This window comes from Pan paniscus, chromosome 9 (assembly GCF_029289425.2).
Source record: "Pan paniscus chromosome 9, NHGRI_mPanPan1-v2.0_pri, whole genome shotgun sequence".
NCBI classification, from domain to species: Eukaryota; Metazoa; Chordata; class Mammalia; order Primates; family Hominidae; genus Pan; species Pan paniscus.
In genome coordinates this window covers 60,314,561-60,341,144 of record NC_073258.2, presented here as the reverse complement: position 1 = coordinate 60,341,144, position 26,584 = coordinate 60,314,561, and the positions used below count along the sequence as shown (strand labels likewise).

The following is a 26,584-nucleotide window of genomic DNA, read 5'->3' as shown; positions in this document are numbered from 1 at the left end:
ATTTAATGGATTGATGAATTAGGCTTTCACTAGAATGTCCTAGAGAACTGTGTTGAGAATGATGTTGAGGCAACTTCAGGGCTCAGTGGAAATCAAGGGTATGACTGCTCAGTGATGTCTACCATGACATGGAATAGGAGTGTGGAAGCCTACAGGCTAAAAAGGCTAAGCTTTTGCCACATCAGGGTGTCCTTCTTCTTTTTCTTTTCTTTTGTTTTTCTTTTTCTTTTCTTGTCTCTTCTTTTCTTTTCCTTCCTTCCTTCCTTCCTTCCTTCCTTCCCTCCCTCCCTCCCTCCCTTCCTCCCTCCTTCCTTCCTTCCCTCCTTCCTTCTTTCCTTCCTTCCTGCTTTCTTGCTTTTTTTTTTTTCAGTGTCTCACTATGTTAGCCAGGCTGGCCTTGAACTCCTGGGCTCAAGGGATCCTCCTGCTTCAGCTTCTTGAATAGCTGAGACTACAGGCTCACACCCTCAAACCAGCTCCTCTTTAGTCCAGTGGAAGTACCACCTCAAATCACTGACATGTGCCCTCCAAATCTAAATTTGCAAACGCCAAAGAGAAAAAAAAGAGCAGAAAGGGAATAATTGATGATGAGAAAATGGATCAAGGAAAGTGGAAGAGAGAGGAAGAAAAAGAGTGCTAATAGAGAACAGAAATGAAATGGCTTAGGCCATCAAATTCTGGCCTAGCTTTTAATGGGAATATGCAACACTTCACATGGGCCTCCTGTTTTCACCCTCCAGATTAAAAGAAGTCATGAAATCACTATGTTCTTAGTTTTGTGGTCAGATCACCAAATGATCCTGGTGGAAAGAAGAGCCTCTGAGGGGAAGAAGCTGACAACGCAACTCTTAAAACGTCAGGCTAGGAATCAACTGTTCAGAAAGGAAAATACTGCCACTTTGTTCACTGATACTTTCCAGATTTTCCATAACAAAGTTTACTGCAAAGTCTTTAAAAGCCATAGTTCTCTGATCTACTTAGTAATTATTTAACTATCAGTTTTCACACTGGTTTCCTAGATTCCTGCTGAAAGGGAATTGTCCCAGCAAATGCAACTAGACTTTCCTCCCCATTTTAGACCACAGGTGAAATGCAGAAGTAGGAAACACCTGGATTAGTTCCAAGCCCACACAGAAGCGAACCTCAGATATGAATCACGGTTTGGCGCTGAATGAGATGGTGTCAGAAGGTTGCACGGGATCAAACAGAGAAAGAAAGCAGATGTGGGACTTCCTTCTTGCCTCTTTTTGGAGGAAGTGAAATCGCCGTTCAGCAACGCAGATGCAAAGTTTTTGTAGACAAGATGCCTCTTTCTTTTAGAGATCAGTGTTAGCCACAGGCCATTACTCCTCAAGTGTGGCCATCTGGGGAGGTTATGTGACTGCATATGCATTCTAGTACAAGAAAAAGCAAAGGAAATTTCTGGTGAACAGAATAAAACAGAAAAGTTGTGGGTAAAACGCACTGGTCACCACTTCCTCAAATGTGACTGTTATGAGCAGTTCTTCTGCTCCTGGTATGTAAAATTAAGTTAAGCCAAATTTCCCATCATTTGCACTTCTCCTTTCACTGTTTCCCAGAGAACTGGAAAGAGAACTTCCTTGAGCACAGCAGTCACATAATCCATAGGCTTTGGGTCATTTCAGGAATATAAAAATTCCAGAACTAAGTTTTTTTGTTTGTTTGTTTGTTTGTGTTTTTGACAGTCTCACTCTGTCTTGCAGGCTGGAGTGCAGTGGCACGATCTCGGCTCACTGCAACCTCGAACTCTTGGGTTCAAGCAATTCTCCTGCCTCAGCCTCCCAAGTAGCTGGGATTACAGTTGTGTGTCACCACTACATCTCGCTAAATTTTTTGTATTTTTAGTAGAGATGTGGTTTCTCCATGTTGGCCAGGCTGGTCTTGAACTCCCGGCCTCAAGTGATCCATCCACCTCGGATTCCCAAAGTGCTGGGATTACAGGCATGAGCCACCCTGCCTGGCCTGTTTCTTTTGTTTTTTTTTACATGGTTGTGCATTGGTTATTTTCCTGAGCACAAAAGTGATGATTACCCAATACCCATCAGTGTTTGGTACTTAATAGGCTCTGAATACAAATTTCTCGAGTTAATAAATACATGCTCATTGTTGAAAACTCAAAAAACACAGAAAAGAGGAAAAAATTAAAATAATTTAGAAAAACCTCTCAACCAGATGTAATTACTGTCTATGCATTGGCGTACATCCCTCTAGTTATGTACATAGTTGGGGTCATGCTGAATGTTTATCATTCTTTTTTTTCATAACATTATTGTCAGAGATATTTGAACCAGAATAACTCCATCTCAAATAGGGGCTGGGTAAAAGAAGGCTGGGCTGCATTCCCAGAGGGTTAAGTATTCTAAGTCATGGGATGAGATAGAAGATCGGCATAAGATACAGATACAGATCACAAAGATCTTTCTGATAAAAGAGCATGCAGTAAAGAAGGCAGCCAAAACCCACCAAAACTAAGATGGCGACAAGAGTGAACTCTGGTCATCCTCATTGTTCATTATACACTAATTGTAGTGCATTCGCATGATAAAAGATGTTTCCACCAGTGCCATGACTGCCAATTTCCAGAAGTTACCCTGTATAGTCTAAAAAGGAGAGGAACCCTTAGTTCTGGGAATTGCCCACCTCTTTCCCAGAAAACTCATGATTAATCCACCCCTTGTTTAGCATATAATTAAGAAATAACGATAAGTATCCTTAATCAAGCAGCACATACTTCTGCTCTGCCTATGGAGTAGCCATTCTTTTGTTTCTTTACTTCTCTAATAAACTTACTTTCACCTTACTCTGTGGACTTGCCCTGGTCCTTCTTGCACAAAGTCCAAGAACTCTCTCTTGAGGTCTGCATTGGGAACCCTTTCCAGTAACATTATGGCATAAGAATTTCTCATGTTATTAAAATAGTTTTAAATAATTGTGATGGCTATACAATATTTTGTCTTATGGGTACAATGTAATTTTACCCTTGTTGGCTCTTTCCGCTATTTTCAATTTTTTTTTCCTATGATAAAATGAAGACAAAGGCTATAGAATAAAAAATACAGTGACTAGACGTCTGGAGACATAGGAACACCTGAATATAGAACTGTCTGTATTAACCTTGCTTGTATTCTCATTTCAGGAGAGTGAGCTCTCAACAGGGTCTACTAAAGAGAAAGCAGAGGGTAACAAATTGTCAGCTTGTCTCCAAAGCAGTGTGAGAGTATTCTAATTTTGATGAACCATCCCAGAAATAGTTTGAAGAGAAGTATGTAGGTATTTCAACAGACTTATTGGAAGTACTCAAGGGCATTCAACTCTCATTTTTCTAATGCTGGGATCATGCTGCTGAGGTATAAATTTATGGCTAACTGATTTATAAATTAACTAGAACATCCTGTGCAAAGATTTGGTTCTTTAGCCAAATACAGACTAGGCACTGGTTCATAAATTAATCCCTCTTAGGTGGCTGGTGTCACTTCCCAGAAGCATGATAACTGTGGCACAAATAGAACCAGAATGGCCAGGTGTGGTGGTGCATGACTGCAGTCCCAGATTCCTGGGAAGCTGATGTGGGAGGATTGCTGGAATCCATGAGTTCTGGGCTGTAGTGTGCTATGCCAATTGGGTGTCTGCACTAAGTTCAGCATCAATATGGTGGCCTCCTTGGAGCAAATCACCAGGTTGCCTAAGGAGGGCTAAACGGGTCCAGGTTGGAAATGGAGCAGGTCAAAACTCCTATGCTGATTAGTAGTGGGACCATGCCTGTGAATAGCTACTGCACTCAAGCCTGGGCAATAAGCAAGACCCTGTCTTGGAAAAAAAAATATACCCGGAATGCAGTATTTCTAGATTTATAGAACACCATCATGGTTTTGATAATAACTGGTGAAGCCCAGCCTGGGAAGCAAGATAACTAGCCTCATTCTTTCTAAAAACACTTCTTTGCTGCATTAATAACCAACAGAGGAATTCAACTCCTTGGAACCTTCCTTCCAGGATGCATACAGATGATGGTGTAGTGATACCTGTGAATTGCAACATGACTTTTTCAGTCTCAGTACTGTATCTAGTTCATGGTATAATCTTGGGAATGTTAAGGATGCAATTGGGAGCTTCACTAAGTCCTCTGGATTCCCTGGCTACCACTAAGCATACTAAGACATAGCCTAATTGTCCCAAAGAATTAACAGAGTTGGGTTTCAATCAAACCTGTCACCATTGTTTTAAATTATGGGCTCTAATAGAGCTGGCATTGGAACTTGAAAAGAAACTCATGTAATTATATTCTTCTAATGATATAGCAAATGAATTTTTGCTTTTAGAAAAAATATTGGGTAGTGAAGAGCCACATTCTTTTTTATCCACCTAAACTGATTACACACACTTAGCAATGGAACAAAAAATTAAAGGTATAACAGCTACCAACTTCATGCAAAATGCACACACACAGAGGATATATAAATGTGTGTACACATACACATATGTTCCTTGGCCCCTGTCTGCTGTTGATAAATCAAAATCTAGATAATAGTGTGGTTTTGTCTTGAACATTTCTATCTGAATGAAAACAACACAGTGTAGGAGTTCCTTGCCCTCGCTTTGAATGCTTAGGACAATGCAAATTGGGGTTTCCCAGCATATTGCAACCGAATCCTCTTCAGGCCCTGTCAGCTGTGCTCCAGACAATGCCATCCCCAAAGACAGAATTGCTATGGTTCATAACAGTAAAACCCACAGGACAAGTGTCCAAGAGTTTCACTCCTTTCTTTTGTGGAAACAGCCTCCACCCTCAGGCAAAGAGGAAACCCAGAGTTGGCCTTGACTAACAGCTTGCATAGGTATGGTGGAGCCAGGGTGTTTCAGTAAGGGTGGTGTGGTCATTTGCCTCTGCATTTATAGTAAAAGAAAACTGATATTGGAGTCCCAAGAGACAGCAGTCAGGGAAAATATGAAACATCAAGTCCAAGAGAATGAGCAAAAAGCAAAGCCAAACTTTCTGGTGGAGGAAGCAGTAGGGTGTGGGGTCAGGATTTTTTTCTAAGTGCACACCCCTGCAGCAGAGTAACCAGCCAGAGCTGGGGGAAAAATTAGGATAGCTACCTGTTAGGCATGTAGGGCTGTGTTTGCATGTTTAGTACGGCATACATTCTTCAAAGACCTGATGGTCTTTAATATTCCAACCAACTCTCGTTTCCCCATTTTGTCATTAAATTAGCTTAAAGAGGAACTTGTAGCGTTTAGAGAACTCATGAGTTTTCCGCTTCATCATCTGCTTCTGTTTTCTCCATCTTAGTTTGCCCAAAGCTTGCTGGCCACTGTGTAGGGCTGGTGAGTGGCTGGGGCTGTCTGAGCCATGAACAACTTCAGGGCCACCATCCTCTTCTGGGCAGCGGCAGCATGGGCTAAATCAGGCAAGCCTTCGGGAGAGATGGACGAAGTTGGAGTTCAAAAATGCAAGAATGCCTTGAAACTATCTGTCCTGGAAGTCCTACCTGGAGGGGGCTGGGACAATCTGCGGAATGTGGACATGGGACGAGTTATGGAATTGACTTACTCCAACTGCAGGACAACAGAGGATGGACAGTATATCATCCCTGATGAAATCTTCACCATTCCCCAGAAACAGAGCAACCTGGAGATGAACTCAGAAATCCTGGAATCCTGGGCAAATTACCAGAGTAGCACCTCCTACTCCATCAACACAGAACTCTCTCTTTTTTCCAAAGTCAATGGCAAGTTTTCCCCTGAGTTCCAGAGGATGAAGACCCTCCAAGTGAAGGACCAAGCTATAACTACCCGAGTTCAGGTAAGAAACCTCGTCTACACAGTCAAAATCAACCCAACTTTAGAGCTAAGCTCAGGTTTTAGGAAGGAACTCCTTGACATCTCTGACCGTCTAGAGAACAACCAGACGAGGATGGCCACCTACCTGGCAGAACTCCTGGTGCTCAACTATGGCACCCATGTCATCACCAGTGTCGACGCTGGGGCTGCTCTTATTCAGGAGGACCACCTCAGGGCCTCCTTCCTCCAAGACAGCCAGAGCAGTCATAGTGCCGTGACCGCCTCTGCTGGACTTGCCTTTCAAAACACCGTGAACTTCAAATTTGAGGAAAACTATACCTCGCAGAATGTCCTCACCAAGAGCTACCTCTCAAACCGAACCAACTCCAGGGTGCAGAGCATTGGAGGGGTTCCTTTTTACCCAGGCATCACCCTCCAGGCCTGGCAGCAGGGTATCACCAACCACCTGGTGGCCATCGACCGCTCTGGCCTGCCGCTGCATTTCTTCATCAACCCCAACATGCTACCTGACTTGCCAGGCCCCCTGGTGAAGAAGGTGTCAAAGACAGTGGAAACTGCTGTGAAGCGCTATTATACATTCAACACCTACCCTGGCTGCACAGATCTCAATTCTCCCAACTTCAATTTTCAGGCCAACACGGATGATGGCTCCTGCGAGGGGAAAATGACCAACTTCTCTTTCGGTGGGGTTTATCAGGAATGCACTCAGCTCTCAGGGAATAGTGATGTCCTCCTCTGCCAAAAGTTGGAGCAGAAGAATCCACTCACTGGTGATTTCTCCTGCCCCTCTGGCTACTCCCCGGTGCACCTGTTATCCCAGATCCACGAGGAGGGTTACAACCACCTGGAGTGTCATCGAAAGTGCACTCTCCTTGTCTTCTGCAAGACCGTGTGTGAAGATGTGTTCCAGGTGGCAAAAGCTGAATTTAGGGCTTTTTGGTGTGTGGCCAGCAGCCAAGTACCTGAAAACTCAGGACTGCTTTTTGGGGGCCTCTTCAGCAGCAAGAGCATAAACCCCATGACAAATGCACAGTCATGCCCAGCCGGCTACTTTCCACTGAGACTCTTTGAAAACCTCAAGGTATGTGTTTCTCAGGACTATGAGTTGGGAAGCAGGTTTGCGGTCCCCTTTGGCGGGTTCTTTAGCTGCACAGTTGGGAACCCCCTGGTAGATCCTGCTATATCCAGAGATTTAGGGGCACCGTCTCTGAAAAAGTGCCCCGGGGGCTTCAGCCAGCACCCAGCCCTCATCAGCGATGGATGCCAAGTGTCCTATTGCGTCAAATCCGGGCTCTTTACAGGAGGGTCCCTGCCCCCTGCCAGGCTCCCACCTTTCACCCGGCCACCCCTCATGAGTCAGGCTGCCACCAATACTGTCATAGTGACCAATTCTGAGAATGCGAGATCCTGGATTAAAGACTCCCAGACCCACCAGTGGAGGCTGGGAGAACCGATAGAGCTGCGGAGGGCCATGAATGTCATCCATGGGGATGGTGGTGGTCTGTCAGGAGGGGCTGCAGCTGGGGTCACAGTGGGGGTCACCACCATTCTGGCTGTTGTTATCACCTTGGCCATCTACGGCACCCGGAAGTTCAAGAAGAAAGCATATCAGGCAATTGAGGAAAGGCAGAGTTTGGTTCCAGGCACTGCAGCAACTGGAGACACCACTTACCAAGAGCAGGGGCAGAGTCCAGCTTAAATCTCTCCCCGAAAATGGTTTCTCTCATCTCCAGTGTGGTCATTGCTGACCACTCTGTTTTCCTAAGCATTGAAATGGCAAGTGCAACCAAAAGTAGGTATATTCGTGACTTCTTGTTTAGGTCTCTGGGCCAGGAAATTCATACTGTTACATGGATAAGGTTGGGACTGGGGAGAGGGAACAGTTGGGACTAGAAGCAAAAGTGATTCTGGGACTAAAATAGGAAGCAGATGTCCTTTCCCAATGTGTGTTGCTGTCTTCACCTGAATGCATTTGTGTAAAAATAGCGGAGGGAGAATGTGAACATTTGTATTTGGAAGCTATGAATTTACTCTGAAGTTTGCAGTTGTTTCCAATTTGTGAGCTCTAAGAGTTTCTGCCTGTAAGAACTACTCTCCTTTTATTTTGATTTTTAAAAAGCTGTCTGAATTTCACACTCTTAGAGCCTGGAAGAGCCCTGAAAAGACACAAGTCTTGCCTGGCTACTGCTTTTTAACTTTGAGGGCTCTATGTTGACAGACTGTTATCTCCTCTGGGTGACCTCAAACATCTGAAAAGAAAGATGTTGCCTGTGCCAATTCCACTTTTTCCAGCTGCCCCTTGATGAACACTCCCTTATACCAGACCACTCTTGGACTTCTGACTGGTGTCATCAAGTCCTCAGAAAATATTTTAAGTTATAAACTTCTACTAGTGGGTCAAAGAGGAAGGGATGATTTGGAGACAAGGAGTAATGAAAGATGGGTAAAAACTGGAAAAGATTCTGGTGCTAAGTACTACCCCTTCATCTTCCATGGATGGTCATTACCTTTCCTGTCCTCCTGTTCTATGAACACACACACACACACACACACACACACCCCCCACATTTCAATAAGTCTTCATTGTTCTGGGTCCTTACCTTTCCTGTCCTTCTGTTATATGAACACACACACACACACACACACACACACACATGCACACACATACCACATTTCAATAAGTCTTCATTGTTCTGGGTCCTTACCTTTCCTGTCCTCCTGTTATATCAACACACACACAGACACACACACACACACACACACGCACACCACATTTCAATGTCTGCATGGTTCTGGGGGTAACAAAGGCAAGAAGTTAAAGTAAGACCACATTTGAGTATTACTTACTCTGTAGAATCAAAACAGAGTAGTTAACACCAATTATGCAAACTACTTTTTTTTCCAGCAGAAAGGGAGCTGACATGATCAAATCCATGTTTTCAAATGAACTGAAAAAGGCATCCAGCACCACTTATAACACATTTATTTCAGTTCCAGGCTGACAGCCCTGGGGCATCTAGCAGGATGCATAATCGTCATCTGGTGAGAGTTGGGACTTTGCTTAATTTTAATACCAATCTCTCCTGATTGTCCTGATCCCCCTACAATATTTTTTTAAATGAATCAAATGTCATTAATGAGTTATCTTCTGTGGAGGATGACTGTTCTCTTTGTTAATGTTCACAATCAAGATCTTGGGCTGAGAAGAGGCCCTTCACCCAAGGAGTTTGAAGTATCACAGCGTGTGGGAAGGTGGGAACCAGGATACCCATTCATTTCCAACCGAGACACAGAGAAGTGAGTCACAGAATTTGAGCCCACTCTCTTGACTGCCCAGCCAGAGACACTGATTTCTGTAACCTCTTCACTTGATCCTGCCTCTTAAGCATTAAAACATTCTCCTAAACCTCTGAGTGTTTTGTGGGTTCTGGGTGTTTTGTACGTTTTAGCCAAGCTAACCACTTGTCTGCAAGTACTGACTTTCCTATGAATTCTTTGAAGATTATTGAGTCAGAAAGGAAAAATATAGCCCCAAATTCCCAGGCTTTTAATGCATTACATTAACTGCCTATTGAAATGAGAAGTTCTTCACAAACTTGTATACCCACTAACAAGATTGCACATAAATATGCATTAAAGTATATACTAAGAAACCCTCTGTCCAACGGCTCATGCATATGAAGTCCGAACATGGGAGTTTGCCAGTTGCATTCATCAAGTCGTTTTGCGGAGTCAGATCCCTGATGGAAGAGCTCACAGGCTCTGCCTTCCAAGTCCTGGGTTCCTAACTGGTGACCTTAGGCTGGGGTCTGTGGGGAGACCAACCCTGGCTTCCAAGAAAACCACATTCCATGGAGTATCAGAAATAGACACAGATTTGGGTGACAAAGGTGGCTCTGTATTTGCATTTTATTTTTGTGTTCTTGTCAGTTTGGGAATGATTAATATTAAACATTTATTTGAGAAACAACAGCCTGTAAATAATTTAAACACACACCATATTGCAGTCAGGCAAAGAGACCTTTAAAAGTGAATATTCGTGATTCTAAAAGTGTTTTTCTCCCACACGTTCACTTACTCATTTTCCCAGCCATGTGGTCTGTTCCTTTAGGCAAACAAAGAGTCTAGCCAGGTCAAATGTGTGGGTGGGTAGTATGTGGAAAATTTGTTTTTAAGTGGTTGGGGAGGGACTTCCCCCACCCAGTGGCAGGGCTTGTGGTTGCTTACAGACTCAGGGAGGTAACCCAAATCCCTCACAGATAGGTGCACTAATCTACAAAGAGCAGAAGGCCAACAAGAGTAACAATTTTGTGGTTGTTCATTTGCCATTTATTGTTCTGCAAAGACACCTCATGAGCACCAGGTGGCGATGTCCTTTCACGGAGCAACACCAAAGACTTCAAAAACATTCCAGTTACAAACAGAACAATTCACTTAGGACATTCACCTGCCTCTCCCAGAACCCCCAATCTAATGCCGGGGACCACAGAGAAGGAAAGGGGTCAGGGGTCCTTTCTTGTACCAGTGAGTCTTCCCCCAGTTTTCTCATGCACACAACAGTGCAATACCAAGACGAGTACTTTTGACCAAGTATAAAACCACAGAGAAGACCAAAATGTACAAAAATGGGAAGAGAATGAAAACACAAAGGCACACGCAGCCACAAATACACAATTAACCTTTTAGGGGATGAGCATCTGACGAGGTTTGTCTCCAATCCAATTTGTCATCCCTGGAGACTCAAGAAGGGAGAAACTAGGCTGCTGGTGCTAAGACCATGAAAGGGAAGGCATGGAATCCCCTACTTGGGCCAGGAGAGCACAGCAGAGCTTCTAGTGGGAAAACACTCTGTGTCAAGGTAGTAGATGCACAGGGCTCAGCTGGCAGGGTTCTCACTGAAATCTAGACCGCACCTTTCCAGGTTGGCACAAGAGAAAGGGCAGAGGAATGCTCCCCGCCTTGCCGGGCACAGTGTTAGAAAGGAAATTCAAGATCCCTACTGCCCAGAAAGCCACACAAGAACAGCACGAGGATGAGGTAGCCCCTACTGGGCATCTGCAGAGAGGACAAGAAAGGGGGCACAGACACAATCAAAAGCCCAGGGGAAAAGGCTTGAAGGTATGAAGTCGACCTCTCCAAGTGGTATTGCCACAGGCACAGCGGCTCCCTTTCCATCTTGAGTCTTCTTCCTTCTGCTCCTGGCCACCCCCTTCCCCACCTATACCTTCTTCTCCCTGATGTGGGGAAACTGATCTCTCCCCAGTGCCTAATGCCATTTTGAAAGTCTGTCTTCTTTTCTTCCCCACCTCCTACTGCCTCATTGTGTCTTTCCTCCCATGGACCCTCAGCCTATTTCTGCACCCTTGCGGCCAAGAAGCTCAGCAGATACTTGACCAGTGTGCGAAGGTAGAGACGGCATGAGGCTCTCCAAGTAATCTCTGGTACATGGTAACCTGACAAAGGGCATGGGTGTGACATTAAACACCGCAGGGATGTCTCTTCCATTTAGTTCAGGTGTTTCCTTCCTAACTATGGCAGGAAATTGCCCTGTGGTGCAGTAACCTTGGGACCAGTCTCCTGGTCTGCTGGTGAGATACAATGGCTGCCTGCCGACAGGAGACACAGGGACAAGGATGGCAGAGCACTTCCTCCCATCAGGGCTCCCTCTGGTGGAGCTGATCAACATCCCTGTAACCATTTGGAAAGAGAGCAAAGGCTCAGCACCAGCACATCCACAGAACTGGGTGACAGGCAGGTGAATCGACTGACAGGCAGGTGAATCGACTATCCACCCCAATGTCAAAATGGCTGGAGGCCTAACAGCAAGCAGCTATGGGGCTGGCTTTTATGAAAGATTGGCCTCCGGTTCCCATCTAAGTACCATTTTTGAAGGTTCTCTTGTTTCCATTTTTCTAGCATCAAAAACCTTCCAAATATTATGAAATATATATGCATATATATATATATATATATACGTCAAACCCCCAAAACATGAGGTATATAAATTCAAATTAGTATCCAGAGGAACTTCCCCCAAACACATAGTTCAAAGAACCCACTTTCAAAGGGGGAATTGGGTTTCCCTTCTTGATCCCCCCTGTTCTCCTCCCTGGCCCCCAATTCATTCCTTACTGGGAGACAAAGGCAATAAGAATGTTGGGGAGGAGATAGGGTCTTGGGACACAACAAGATGCAGATTGGACCAGACCACATTGTGATCCCAACCCCATTAGGAATGAGCTAAAGAGATTCTCTCCCTGCTGTAAGTCAATCTATAATAGATGAGGGAGATGAGGGACCCAGCAGCTCTGGGCTCTGATTAGCAAATTTGCATGGAAACAGATTGAAGCCTTCATAGAAACAAGACTGGATGGAGATGAGCTCTGATCCAATCTTGAAAAGAAATATAAAAGGATGAGTTCAGCCCTCACCTCATTGCATCTCCCCAGGCACAGTTCTGTCTTCATTGGGGTTTCAGTTCACTACGGGATAGGTTGGCAACAGGTGAGGAACGTCAAAGGACCACAGACTGGCTGTTGGAGCCCCATCAGAACTGGGGTTTGGCATCTTGCAAAACAGAGTGCAGGGACATGACGGGCCTTCCCTTCAAGCTGGCCCAGCAATGCACACACGCCCACACACACACGCGCATGCACAGACACAGAGGGCACAGAGCCCAGCATGGGCTCCACTCACAGTGACTCGATGAAACTCATGGAATCTTTGAGCTGGTCTAGAATGAGTTGGGAAGAAGGCTGTGGGCTCCTCTCCCTGAGGACAGTTCAGATGCTCAGTGGGATGCAGGCTCTGGTTTGATCAGAGAGGGGCTAGAAACAGCATCATGGGATGCCACCCCAAAGAGGAACCCCAGAGTCCATCCATCCACATGAGAGAACCAGATGCCTCTTTGGACAGGTCAGAGCTGTGAGGAGGAGAGGAGGGCCCAGAGAAGCCAAGGACTGTGATGACAGCAGAATGTGCTCCCAGAGGCTTTTCCTTCTCCGACCCTCTTGGGAAGAAGTGCTTCCTTGCTCTACACCAAGGCATCAGTTTCTGATGTCACAGCAGTTTAGTGATTCACCCCTTTGCCCACCCCCCAACCTTGCACAGTGAGAGCTCCCTGCCTCCAGCAGAGGGAGAATAGCAGAAACTCCAGTCTCAAAGCAGAGTGGAAGTAGCAAGAAGCCGGCTGAGGCAAGAAACCCCGGCTTCCCAAAGCCAGGATATGGAGTGCCTAAGCACTGCCCATACCCTAGGTGTGCTGACCATGCCCCTACTTGGGAGGTGGGGTAGGGAGGAGATTCCTGCCTACCCAGCACCAAAAACTCCATGGGAACAGACCCAGGATGGCCCTCATCCCATCTCCCTTTGTGTTGGATGAGATTTATGAATGATGTCGCTATATTCAGTCTGGCTCCCACTGTGGTTGGGAGGGATGAGGGATGGACACAGGGCAGGAGGGGAGGATAGAAAATTGGGAGGGCAGGACACCAACTTCTTCTACATTGACTCACTCTCCTCACTTCCTGTCCTGCAGTCTCCATGGCCCCTCCCACCTCAAAGCTTTTCTGGCCTCAGTCCTTCTCCTGGGCAGTGCTGTCCTCAGAGATGCCCTGGGCAGCCAGTTCAGCCAGCACATTATCCAGGTAATTGGCATCTGGGTAGCCATGGCCAGTGAGATTAGAGCCAAACTCTGTCTTGTGGTGGACCTCATTCCAGATGACGGTGTCTGACTCGCCTGTGGTGCTGGAGGTGCCAATGGCAAAAATGAGGCGGCGATCCCAGGCCACGAGCAGCAGCTTCAGAACCTAGAGGGACAAAAGTGGGACATGAAAGGCAGTCAAAGACTATCCCTTGGACGGTAGAGAATCCTCCCAAGGGCCCCATCCCTTCCTGTATCATGATACCCTAAGCAGCCCAGGGGAAAGAAAGAGATTTGGACTTGGAGTTTGGGAGCTACAGGCTGAGTCCTGGCTCTGTCACTGAATAACTGTGTGACCTTGGAGAAGTTATAGCACCTCTCTGAACATTAATTTTTTTTATGAAATGGCAATGGTACAATCTGCCTCTAAACGTTGTGAACATCTTACTGGACACTCCATGAAAAGTATTTTCACACCAGTGCCTACAACGCACTAATTGATAAATGTTATCTGCCAACATAACGGCTGCATTTTGAAAGACAGGATCTAGGAGTTGAAGGCACTTATGATCTGAGAACTTCTGAAGTTCTGCCCTTCATTACTGCCACCACTACCTCAATGTAGTATTAATTTATCCAAAGCTGAAGCTGTGCACTATTTTTCTAGTGACATCTTGGAGCACTCTGACTTTCTCGAGGTGAGAAAACTGAGGCTCAAAGAAAGTTTTGGGGCTTGCAGAATGTTCTAAATCAGTTAAATTAAAAAAAAAAAAATGTTTGTTGAGCAAGACTAGTGGCTAATGCCCTGTTCCAGGCCTTGGTCAGAGTAGTGTCCAGCATGAAGAAAAAGCATCCAGTGAAAATGTCTTGGGTTGAAAACTGAACTACTGTAAACATGGTATGGGCTGGAGGAGAGGAAACCATAATAGTATGAGTAATAAAAGCAGACATTAGAAATATGAGCTGCTATTTCCTGAGTGTTTACTTTCTCAGTGTTGGGCATTGGGACATATAATCGTTACAGTAATCAGATGATATAGGTATGCCCATGTGCCACACATAGTGACATTTTGGTCAATGACTGAACACATATGCAATGGTGATCTCACAAGATTACAATAGAGCTGAGAAATTCCTATTGCCCTGTACTTACTATACTGTACTTTTAATCATTATTGTAGAGTGCACTCCTACTTATTTACAAAAAGAAAAGTTAACTGTAAAACAGCCTCAGGCAGTTTCTTCAGAAGGTATTCCAGAAGAAGGCATTGTTATCATAAGAGATGACAGTTCCATTCCTGTTATTGTCCCCAAGGCCTTCCAGCAGGATAAGATATGGATGTGGAAGACAGTGAGGCTGATGATTCTGCCCTTAGTAGGTCAAGGCTAAGGTATATGTTCGTGTGTTCATTTTAAACAAAAAGTTTCAGAAGTAAAAAAAAAAAAGTTTTTAAAAATAAACAAGCTTATAGAATAAGGATTAAAGAAAATATTTTTCTACAGCTGTACAATGTGTTTGTGTTTTAAGCTGTGTTGTTACAAACAGGTGAAAAGTTAAAAAAGTTAAAAGGTTTTTAAATGGAGAAGTCACAATAAGCTAAGGTTAGTTTATGATTGAAGAAAGAAAAGTAGTTTTAATAAATTTAGTGTAGTTTAAGTGTACAGTGTTTATAAAGTCTTTAGTAGTGCACAGCAATGTCCTAGGCCTTCACATTCACTCACAGATTCACCCAAAACTACTTCCAGTCCTGCAAGTACCATTCATGGTAAGTGCCCTATACAGATATACCACTTTTATCTTTTATACTGTATTTTTACTGTACCTCTTCAATGTTTAGATTCACAAATACTTACCATTATACAACTACTTATAGTATTCAATAAAATAACATGGTGTACAGGTTTGTAGCCTAGAAGCAATAGGCTATACCATATTGCCTAGCTGTGTAATAGGCTATTCCATCTAGTTTTGTGTAAGTACACTCTGCCATGTTTGTATGATGATGAAGCTGTCTAATAATAATGATATCCCTGTCATTAAATGACAGAAAACTGGACTCTCATCATCCCTCTCAAGGAAACAGAGACTCAAAAGGTAAAAGACTTGCCTTGGTCTTATAGCTAGTAAGTGGCTGGGGGCGGTGGGGTTAAGGGATTGATTTCAGGACTGCCTGACTCCATAGTCCATGGTCTGAATCACCACTCTGTTGACTCTCAGATGGGAATCAGTCTAGAATTCATGGAGGTTGCTTCTGAGCTGAGTAATAAAGGAAGGGAAGGATTTGGGGGCATATCAATAGAGAAGGATGTATAGACATAGTAAACAAATATAAACCCAAGGCATGGATAAATTACAATTGCTGTCACTATGCTGTGCATTTTACAAATGATATTTTCATTTAATTTTTCCCACATCCTGTCCATACAGATGGAAATCATCACCACTATTTTACAGATTAGGAAACTGAGACTTCAAGACATGAAGCCAACCAGTTCCCACAGCTAGTAAATGGCAGAAATGGGACTTGAACCCAGGCTGTTCTGGCTTCAAAGCCCATCCTCTAATTATACTTCAATCTACAAGGAAGCCCAAGGTTAGGGTCCTGGAACAGCAGATGTGAAGGATAAGGATGAGAAATTGGTGTGAGGAGAAGGTTTAACTCACACTGTAGTAGGTCTTATATGTCAAGCTGAGAAGAGTGCACTTTGTTGTTTCTTCGTTTTATTTCTTTTACACCCAAAAAGCCTGATTCTAGAAACTGTTTGAAACTAACCTGGTAGCAGGTAAAAGATGAAGTCTTATCTATGTTGGCAGTGGCAGGGTTAGAAGAGGAGTCTAGTGGTTTGGAAGGCAGTGAGTGCAGGGAGGAATGAGCCAAATGGATGCAGTGGATAAGAACAGGAGTCCAAGAAGGTTAATGTGCCCATCTGGGTACCAGGGACTCTGAATATGTCATTAACATAAAGAGGGAGGCCTGGAAGAAAAGCAGCTCTTGGCAACAGGATTCTAGTTTTAACCGCAGGACTTTACAGTGGAGGCATTTCGCCAACAGTTGGGATGTAGCTCCAGGGCTCAAGCACAGAAATCTGGCTCTTCAAGGTAAACAGTATCAGGGATGGTCCTGACCCCTAATCTGGGGACACTGCACTCGCGCATCTTCTCAGTGTGGTTGATTTTCTATTTCTTCCAAAATACCTGCCTGCCACCTGTAGGGGGAGACCATATCTATACCCTTTGACATGAAACCCAAAGTGCCTCCCTGTAGAAAGGTCACTGTTCCACCCCTTATCTGGCTTGGCCAGGACTTCTTGGGGCCTGTGAAGGGTGAGTGGAAGTAACAAGCATCCAGGGGCTCTAAATGGGATTACACACTTCCGCTTGGGTTCTCTGTTTGTCCTCTGCCCCTTTCCATGGGAAGGGCATAGGCCACAGAAGGGCTGCTCCTTCCACCTGGCCTGCAGAACAGGAAGACACATGGAGCCGACTGAAGCTGCTGCTATGGTCTGAATATATGTCCTCACGAAATTGCTATGTTGAAATCCTCACCCCCAAGGTGACAGTATTAGAAGGTGGGTCCTTGGAGAGGTGATTAGGTAATGACAGCAGAACCCTAATGGATAACATTAGTGCCGTTATAAAAGAGGCCCCAGAGAAACCCCTTGCCCCTTCTACCATGTGGGGACACAGTGAGAAGGCACCATTTACAAACCAGGATGGGTTCATATGAACAAGTCCTAGCCAGACACTAAACCCGCCTGCGCCTTGATCTTGGACTTCTCAGGTTCCAGAATTGTGAGACATAAGTGTCTATTGTTTATAAGGCACCCCGTCTATGGCACTGTGTTACAGCAGCCAGAACAGACTAAGACACTGACCCACAGCAACAGCATAGCCATAGCTGCTGACATGCAAAGTGCATGACGAATAAATACTTGTTGAAGTAAGCAGCGGAAATTTGGAGAGAAAGCTCACTAAAATATATCTGGTCTAATATTCCCCCCAATACTCCCTTTAGATCAATGGTTCCTACTCCTTTTGAGATTGGGAAAGATTTTGAAAATCCAATGATTTTCTGGCCTCATCCATAGAAATACAAACATAAATTTTTTATTCTAATTTTAGAGTTCATAGAACCACTGAAGCCTAACCATGAATCACTAGGAATCCAGAAACCCAATGATTGTTTTCTCTGCCCTTTTGGGAAAAAGTCAAATAATATGAAAGTACATACAAAGAAAATAATCTACATATTAAGATCCCTATCCCAGACCAGTGTTTCTCCAGCTTCAATGTGTTGTCAGATCAGCTACGCATCTCGTTAAGATGAAGTGGCTTCTGGTTCTGCATTTCTATCAAGCTCCTATGTGGTGCCACTGGCGCTGGTCCCAGGACCAGCGTTTAAGCAGCAGGGCTCTAGACACAGGATCTTAAAATAGATGATATTGCCACTAATACCCGAGAGAGGAAACAAACTGATATGGTTTGGCTGTGTCCCCACCCAAACCTCATCTTGAATTGTAGTTCCCATAATTCCCACATGCTGTGGGAGGGACCCAGTGGGAGATAACTGAATCATGGGGGCAGTTTCCCCTATACTGTTCTCGTGGTAGTGAATAAGTGTCACAAGATCTGATGGTTTTATAAGGGGTTTCCCCTTTCACTTGGCTCTCATTCTTTCTTGACTGCCACCATATAAGAGTTGCCTTTCATCTTCTGCCATGATTGTGGGGACTTCCCAGCCACGTGGAACTGAGAGTCAATTAAACCTCTTTCCTTCATAAATTACCCAGTTTCATTTATGTCTTTATTAGCAGCGTGAGAACAGGCTAATACACAAACTAAATGTCCACTCCCACCCACCTAATTCTAATCGTAGCCACCCCACCTATGGTTGACTCAAATTTGACCTTGTTACTGTGTGCATCTAGACTTAAAAGAGACACAGTTCTCTTTGGTCTGTGCATTGTAAGAAGCAAAACTTTAGGCCTTGACATAGAAGTAAACTGCCCGATCTATTCTAAAACCTAGTTCTATGTGGAAACTTCCGGTCTTACTTTTCTCCCTTTCTCGCTGTCCGGAAGGTAACAGTGTCGTGGGAAGCCTCGGGCGCTGAAACTCTTCCCAGGATTCGGGTGTTCCGGTCCCTGAAAGCAGAAAGCAAGCAAGCAAATGGCATTTTTCAAAATATTTCTGATAAGAGCGGGGTTAGGCTGTGACTAATTTCAATAATAATGACAATAATAATTCCCATAAAGCCTCAACAGAGAACAGACCCAAAAAGCACTGTGAGTGGTCATTTAGCACGTGTTTCTGTGTCCTTAGACCTGGGTTTGGATGCAGAGCTGCTACCTCCCACTGCATTAGCTGGAACCCTCTCTTGGGGCTTTTGTTCCCCATCTCTCTAACAGGAATGATGCAGAGTCCTTCCCTTATGGGGCTGTTATAAATGTTAAGTGAGTGGTGCCTGATGAGTAGTAAGAGCTCAGTAAATGTTTAACATCATTGTCCATCATCTTCATCATCTATTGTCTTACAAAAGAAGAAATCTGCAGTGCAGAGAAGATATGTTGTGGCTTCTGTAATATTAGTGGCTCTGCTAAAATTGAAGCCCAGGTTTCCTGAGGCACACTCTGGATTTTTAACTACTCAGAATAAAGAAAGTGCCTCCAAGCTATGAGCCATGCCAACAGAATTTTCTGAATGATTCTTGTGGATTTTCTCCTTTGTCCTCATGGGTTTTTGTTTGTTTTCTTCTTTAACAATAGGAATTGGGATAGTCAGGACTAAAAATCTTCTAACAGCATTTCAACTATTGCCACCCAATAACCTATTAAGTAGGCAGTCTCAGGCCACTTGGTGAGAAAAAAACTGAAGCACAATTGAGTGAGAACAGGTTTCCTAATCAGTGCCCAGAATGAGTCCACAGGCCTCTTTGAGAAGCTCATGAAAAGCGGCAAATTTTCTCCCGGTAACAATGACCAAATCCCCTCCTCCCCATACAAAGGTTTGTCTATAATTTCTGAGGATCCCTGACCCCCTGAGGGATGGAACCCTCTTTAAAAACCCCTTCTAGATTCAACCAGTATAAAACTGATACTTCCATGCAGCTCTTGGCACAAGTTCTCACGTAGATGATCAGCAAATACGTCCTGCCTGAATAAATGAACGAGTGTGGAAGAACAAATGAATGAAAAAACTGCAAGAAAAAAACCCAGATTTTTCTTTTTCTCTTATTATGGACCATGGTTCCAAAATGATAAGAAATTCTGTGGCTTTCCATTTTCTTAAATAGTTAACATGATTCAAGATCACCTATGGTTTGACATGGTAAATGCAATGGGGTCTCAGAGAAGGGAGCAGTCACCGTGAGCTGAAAGAAGCAACAATGCCTTCTCGGAGATGCAGAATCCAACATTTATGAATTTGACATTTACAGGAAATCACTACAAATTTACAACCTTCCCATGGCCCCGGCTGTTTCTAAATCAAGTTGCCTGACTGAAAGGCCAGTTCTAACCACGGCTCTGACTGCTCCTGATCTGCCTTCGACTGCCGCTTGTGTGGCCAACTCAGACGCCTGCCTGGCACTGACCCAACACGGCTCTGCCCTCCCAGCTCGTTGCTAAGTGGAGCAGTCACGACTCTGCCTCAGCCCAACCCAGAGTTTCTCCCCAAGGGAATAGTTCTCTGCAGTGAATGCAGAGCTTGAAGGCCTCGACTCCTCACAGAAGCGCGTGCCTGTGTGGTCCCTGGAAACTTGAATGACATGGCACTGAGTGTCCTGCTACTTACACTCAGGGATGAATGTAGATCCTAACAGTGGAGAGCTGCATTTCCCTTGATACGAGCTTGGGTTTTTCAGGAGGAGCCACCGTGGTACCCGTCAAGGCAGCATGCACCACCTGTATCCCCTAGTGTGGGCTCTCTGCTCTTTAATCCTGGAGGAAATGGTAGCCCCACGTTTGTCTTTGCAAGCTTCAGTCTGTTCTACTGCTCACCAGAACATCGTCTGTTTCTCCCAAGTCCTGTTTTTTCATTCATGTCTGTATCACCTTGACTCACTGCCTCTGAGACACTCCAGAAGTCTCACCTGACCCCATATCCAACCATATCTCTCTCTTCCTTATCCCGGCCTTCCCTTGTTCGAGCCCCATTCCTAGGGCCTGGACTGTGGCAGTGGTCTTTTAATTGGTCTTCTTTCCTCTGGCCATCCCCGACTCTTTTGCCTGACTAGCCTTCCTAGAGCATAATTCCATTCACACAATGGTCCATATTCCTAACTGCACATCCAATAACTGATGATTAAAATCCACGACCCCCGCCCTGGTATTCAATGCCTTCTATGATCTGGCTGCAACCTCCCTCACGGCCTAGTCTTCTCCCTCCATCTCCTTCATGCTTCCTCCCTCTACTTCCTTGCGAGTCTTGAGCCCCAAATTAAACCCTTCCTTCTTGCCCTTTGATACTCAAATTTTTCCTCTACAACCCTCTTACCTACTCCCACTAAAAACGTTCTCCTCCATTTTTTTAATGTCTTTCTAGACTCAACTAGACAATTCCCTGCACTAGAAAGTCTCCTCTAACCCTTCCAGAGAGACAGACAGATATAAGCCCTCCTCTTCACCATGACAAGCAGGACCTAAAATGATGTTGACGACCAGGTATTGAGCACCTTGGTACTGTGCTCATTCTTCAATACGCATAGGCAAACGTTATCTCCCATTCTCACCAAACCTCTGCCAATTGGGCTCCTGGCTGGGCAGGTGAAGAAATCAGGCTCCAAAAGGTCAAGGGCCTGTTGTCTAAAACAGCTGTCCCCAACCATTTTGGCCCCAGGGACTGGTTTTGTGCAAGACAACTTTTCAATGGACCGGGGTGGTGGGGGATGGTTTTGGGATGATGCAAGAGCATTAGATTTATTGCACACTTTCTTTCTATTGTTATTACATTGTAATATATAACAAAATAATTACACAACTCACCATAATGAAGAATCAGTGAGATACCTGAACTTGTTTCCCTGCAACTAGATGGCCTCATCTGGGCGTGATGGGAGACAGTGACAGATCATCAGGCATTAGATTCTCATAAGGAGTGTGCGACCTAGATCCGTCACATGCACAGTTCACAATAGAGTTTGTGTTCCTATGAGAGTCTAAGGCTGCCACTTATCTGGCAGGAGGCAGAGCACAGGTGGTATTACTGGCTCACCCATCACTCACCTCCTACTGTGCGGCCCCTTCTGTGGCCTGAGGGTTGGGAACCCCTGGGCTGAAGGCACCAGCTAATAAAGACTCAGCTAGGAAGGGGAACCCAGGTCCATTGGACTTTGAAGGCCTGTGTTCTCACTTTGTCTACGTTGCATCTCAGAGGTTTTATTAGTGATGTACATTTATCTTCCCCTGACTGGCTGGTAAGCCCCTCCAGGAAGAACTATGAATTATTCGCTTCTTTTACAGGCTATCACAACTTCCTGTTTTATTTCCTCCACATCAATGATCACTATCTGGAGGTACCTTGTTTATTCATTTGTTTCCTTTATGGCCTTCCTGGCCCCACTAGAATAGGGGCTTCAAGGAGCAAGGATTGCGTCTACTTTGCTCATTGCTTCTCCAATGTCTAGAACATGTCTGGACCATAATCCACACTCCATGTTTGTTAAATAAAAGACAAAATGGAAGAAGAAAACTAGGAGGGAGGAAAAGAGGATAGAAGAATTAATATTTGCTAAAGAAATGCATACAGTCAATGGCCCAGAACACTCAGAAAAAGCTTCATTGTGTGAAGGAAGGTGCCACATTTGTATTTACTGGCAGGAATAGTGTTCAGATTTGTTCTTCAGGACTGTCTTTCAGAGAATCAAAAGAGGAAAGAAATGCCCACCAAAATCAAAGCCAAGTATAGCTATCAAATTACAAGTGCAAATACCGTTTGACAAAGAAATTCCACTTCTGGAAAATTATTCTACAGATATATTCACATGTGTACAAGGTTATTCATTCCAGCATTATTTGTTGTAGCCAAAGATTGGCAACAATCCATATGCCCATCAAATGGAGACTGCTGAATGCAAATAGTGGTACATTTATACAATGGATGATTACACAGACACAAGAACGAGGAAGCTCTCTCTATACTGATGTGGAAAGATCTACAGACTATATTGTTAACTGAAAAGTGCAGGGTGCCAAACAATGTGCCTAAATGTCACTGTTTGTGAAAAAAAAAAGGGAAGGGTGGATGCGATTTTCCGTTGTGTGTGCACAAAGAATCCTGGAAGGATACATAGGAAAGTCAGAACAATAGTGTTGAGTCGGGGGATGTAGTGTCAGCGGGCGAGGCTGGGTAGATGGCGGAAAAGTGTGGGAAGGAGACTCTCCATATGTAACTTTTTACCTGCAAACACATAGAACAATAAAAACCAAGGGGTGACAGAAAGGCTCACCTGAGAGAAAGGCTCACCTGAATGCCGGGGGGGATGCTGTAGATGATCCGGATGGTTTTGCAGTCTGGGTGGCCAGGCAAGGAGTGGGGGATGAGGTGGTACTCCATCTTCCCTGGAGGTTGGGTGCCTGTCTTCACCCCATAAATGGTCTTGCAGGTTGGACACTGCAAACTTCCATCCTGAGGGGCCAAGGCCAGAAGAGCCAGATTGGGAAACAGTTTTGGTAATAACTTTCCCACCCAGTCCCAAAAGGTACCAGAGATAAAGGGCCAGGGGAACAAAATGCACCCTGGTGAGTGATAGATCTTAGTTTTTCCCTCCCAGCCCAGTCACCTAGGCTATTTCTGCTTTCTCCAAAGTAATAGGAGGTAAATTCCACAACTGGTCCCATGCTCCATGCTGAGGGATATGTAAGAGAAGCCCCTGTCCCTGAGGAGGGGACCAGCTCTCTAGGGCAGGAGCCTACACAGGGAGTCATTATTCAGCCACTCAGTACCAAATGGGTGGAACAGACAGAAAGACCTGGAGAGCAGCAACTGCCCAGTTCCTGAGCATCAGAATCACCCACAGAGCTTGTTAATCACACAGATGCCTGGGCACCACATCGGGTCCACTGAGTAAGAACTGGGAAGCTGCAAAGCATAATGGTTCAGGCTGTGAATGCGAAAATCAGACTGCCTAGACGTAATTCTTAGCTCTGCCATCTGACTGCTGTGTGACCTTGGACAAATTAATTAACTTCTCTGAGTCTCAGTTTCCCTTATAGGAGAAGGATAAAAAATATCTGTCTCATCGGGTTGTTGGGAGAATTAAATGAGATAATCTATAGGAAGATCTTAGCATGTGGTGTATCTAAATGTTATTAGCATTTTTATAATTTCCATGGAAAGACTGATGCTCATACAGGTTTGGAAACTACTGCTATGAAGAGAGAAATTGGCCACTAAGAGCTGGAGTAAATGAGGATAACTTTAAGAAAATGGTCCTTGAAGAATAGCTATGAATTTGCTTAGAAGGATAGAGTGTAAGGTCTGCACAAATACCTAGAAGAGAGAATGATGCCAGTAATTATAGTGCTTTAAATCATACTATAAAGAGTTTAACATTTCTTGTTTCATTTAGGCTTTAGCTTCTGACAATGGCCTGGAAGAAATTATTAGCCCCTTTTTGTAGAGAGGAAAATCGAGGCACAGCAAGATTAAAGGACTTCCTGCTTGTCAGGGTGTGGGGTCTGTTTAAACCCCCAGCTTTGCATTGCAACTCGGTGGCTCCATTAGTGGGAAGAGGCAGTTCTGGATGCAGGGGTGTACAGGGTGACGGTTTCACTGCAGGACCTGGTGAGGTGCTGCCTGGAGGAGGGCCTGGACACCAAATCCTATTCCCAGGCTCGCAAAAAGGAGGGGCAAAGAGAAGGAAGGCGCATGGGCTGGGAGCAACGTGTGTAAAATGTGCTGCTGCGCAGCTGGGATGAAAGCTTGCCAGGACATCCCCAACTCCTCGGGAAGACAGGGATCCTCTGCTGAGCTATTTAGGGACTTCTCCAGTCTACTCACTTAAAGCAATAGCTCGTATTCAGGGTGACTATTCTCTGAAACCAGGTTCCCACTTTCTGCTTTGGCCTTGACTTGCTTCATGACCTAGGGTGAATCACTCCTTTCTTCTTGGGCCCTTTTCTCTCATGTGTTTGATAAAATAAAAACACATGCTTCAAAGTATTAGTGCAAAAGAGAATAAAGCATAGACTCTTGAGAAACATTTTTGAAAGCCCCATGGAAATAAAAGTAGAGTTACCATATTCTTCTTGAATATAGACATCAAATAGGGAACAAATGTGCTAAGAAACCCCTTTAAGCCCAAAATAACTTCTTGAAATGCAAGATCCCAATGAATCCTTTTAGCCCAGGGTTGGGAAAGTGAGCAAGTGATCCAGATTTGCATCCCCCATCAATGACTGACCACCACTATAAGCATGTCTCTCAGGGACACCAAGAAAGCACTTTGGGAACTTCAATCAAATAGGCTACATGAAGATGAAGGAAAAAATTACAGCCTTTAATACAAAGGCGATATCAATTTGAATAATAATAGCATAAGACCCCATAAAGTAGGTATAGTTTTAATCTCCATTTTCCAGATGGAAAGTCTCTCTCAGAGATTGGAAAACCTTGTCCAAGGTCATTCAGCTAATAAGCCAGGATTCAAGCTCAGGTCTCCCACCTCTCTTACCTCTACTTCTTTCCCACAGTAAGAGATGTATAGACCAGACCAGACAGACGTATAATCCAGACATACTTCTTGCTTAGTGAGAGGTTGGGAGCTATTAGGGAGATCTCAGACTCTGATGTAATCTAAGCTTGGCCTGGAGAAATAAGTACTCATGGAAATAGGGAGTAAAAGTTATCTCAGGTACACGAAAGAACATGAGTCAATGACTTAGGAAATGCTCAGACACTGTAAGGAGAGAATGATCACCTATGGAGTCTTCCAGATTCCAAAGAACCAGCTCTAATGAGGGGATACCATTGCATTGTCAGATAATAGACAAGACAAGCATCCCAAACAGCCTTCCCCTCTTCCAACAGTGGGATTCTAGGCCAGGGATTACCAGGTGTACTTTGGCAACAGTCTTTAGTACCTTTGAAGGGCCAATCAAGGGTGTTTTGAAATTGTCCAAAGAAAATTGTAGCTGAAAATCACTAACCCTGGGGAAGAAAGGGTGATTGGGAAACCCATTTACAATGGTATGAACGAATACTCACCATGGGTCTAGCGCTGTGATAAGAACTTCCTTCTCTCTCACTGATGGGGGCACACTTCACCTAGCAATGGGCCATGACAATGGGCCACTCCCCTCAGAACCCTCATGGGTAAAACCTACCCCACTCTTAGACCTGACACCGAAGATGGAGAGTTAGATAGCACAGCCCAAAAGGGAAGGTGAAGACGGGTCTTACCAGCACTGTAATTTAGTAAAGAACTGATCCTGCTGAGAACAGCCAAGATCACCACTCTTGCCTAGGGGTAACCTCTAAGACTTCCCAGATCACTTGAGCAAGGGCCCTAAAGGGCCTTCACCATCTTGCTACTCCATAGCCCAGTGTGAAGGGTGGCAGGAGCCCCACAGGCTGGCACTGACCTTGTTCCCATTGTTGTACATGGCAACCAAGCAGTAGATGTGGTAGACGTGGCCGCATCTGGACAGCTTCCCTACCAGGTCAGGTTTTACCGTAGGCTGCGGGCCCTTGTAGCCTGAGGGGGCCGTGAGGCGTTCCATACAGATGGTGCAGTCCTGGGGAGGGAGGAGACACAGCAGAGAGGCTGTCAGCTCTCACCCAGCCTGGGAGATTTCCACATGATCTTAGAGGTCAGATGAGCTCTTACCACTTCTCTTCTAAAACGCCCACAAATCAGGGTGTATGTGCTTTCTGGAATCTAAATATCGTTTTGTCTTTACACAACAACGTCCTGAAATAATTCCTGGTACTGATTAACTTGGGCTCATCATCTAAATTATCATAATCGTGAGGGCTATAACAATGCACTGTCCTTCTGTTTTGTCCTTCAACGGCTTATGGAGGAAACGAATACTGTCAACAAGCCCACTGAGGAGCTTTACTTAAGGTGAATTTTTAAGGAATGTAAAGGAATTGTATTTTAACTGTATCAGAGGGAC

At 44.7% G+C, this 26,584-nt stretch overlaps 2 protein-coding genes across 2 annotated transcripts in view; one reads left to right on the top strand and one right to left on the bottom strand.

Annotated features, from left to right (window-relative positions):
• Positions 1-5,302: 5,302 nt before the first annotated feature.
• Positions 5,303-10,850, top strand: MPEG1 (macrophage expressed 1). The gene has a single exon (XM_008951798.4). The coding sequence runs from the start codon at positions 5,372-5,374 to the stop codon at positions 7,520-7,522; it is 2,151 nt and encodes a 716-aa protein (XP_008950046.1). The 5' UTR covers positions 5,303-5,371; the 3' UTR covers positions 7,523-10,850.
• Positions 9,714-26,584, bottom strand: part of DTX4 (deltex E3 ubiquitin ligase 4) — a 35,960-nt gene continuing 19,089 nt past the window's right edge. The window contains exons 6-9 of the mRNA XM_034932688.3: positions 26,048-26,200; positions 22,929-23,090; positions 18,521-18,610; positions 9,714-13,631 (exon numbers count right to left, since the gene is read on the bottom strand). Of these exons, the coding sequence (XP_034788579.3) occupies positions 13,398-13,631; positions 18,521-18,610; positions 22,929-23,090; positions 26,048-26,200 (639 nt within the window). The 3' untranslated portion in view covers positions 9,714-13,397. The remainder of the gene's footprint in view (positions 13,632-18,520; positions 18,611-22,928; positions 23,091-26,047; positions 26,201-26,584) is intronic.

Bases quoted from the DNA above. Each gene is read 5' to 3' on its own strand.
- MPEG1 (XM_008951798.4), top strand. From the start codon at position 5,372: ATGAACAACTTCAGGGCCACCATCCTCTTCTGGGCAGCGGCAGCATGG.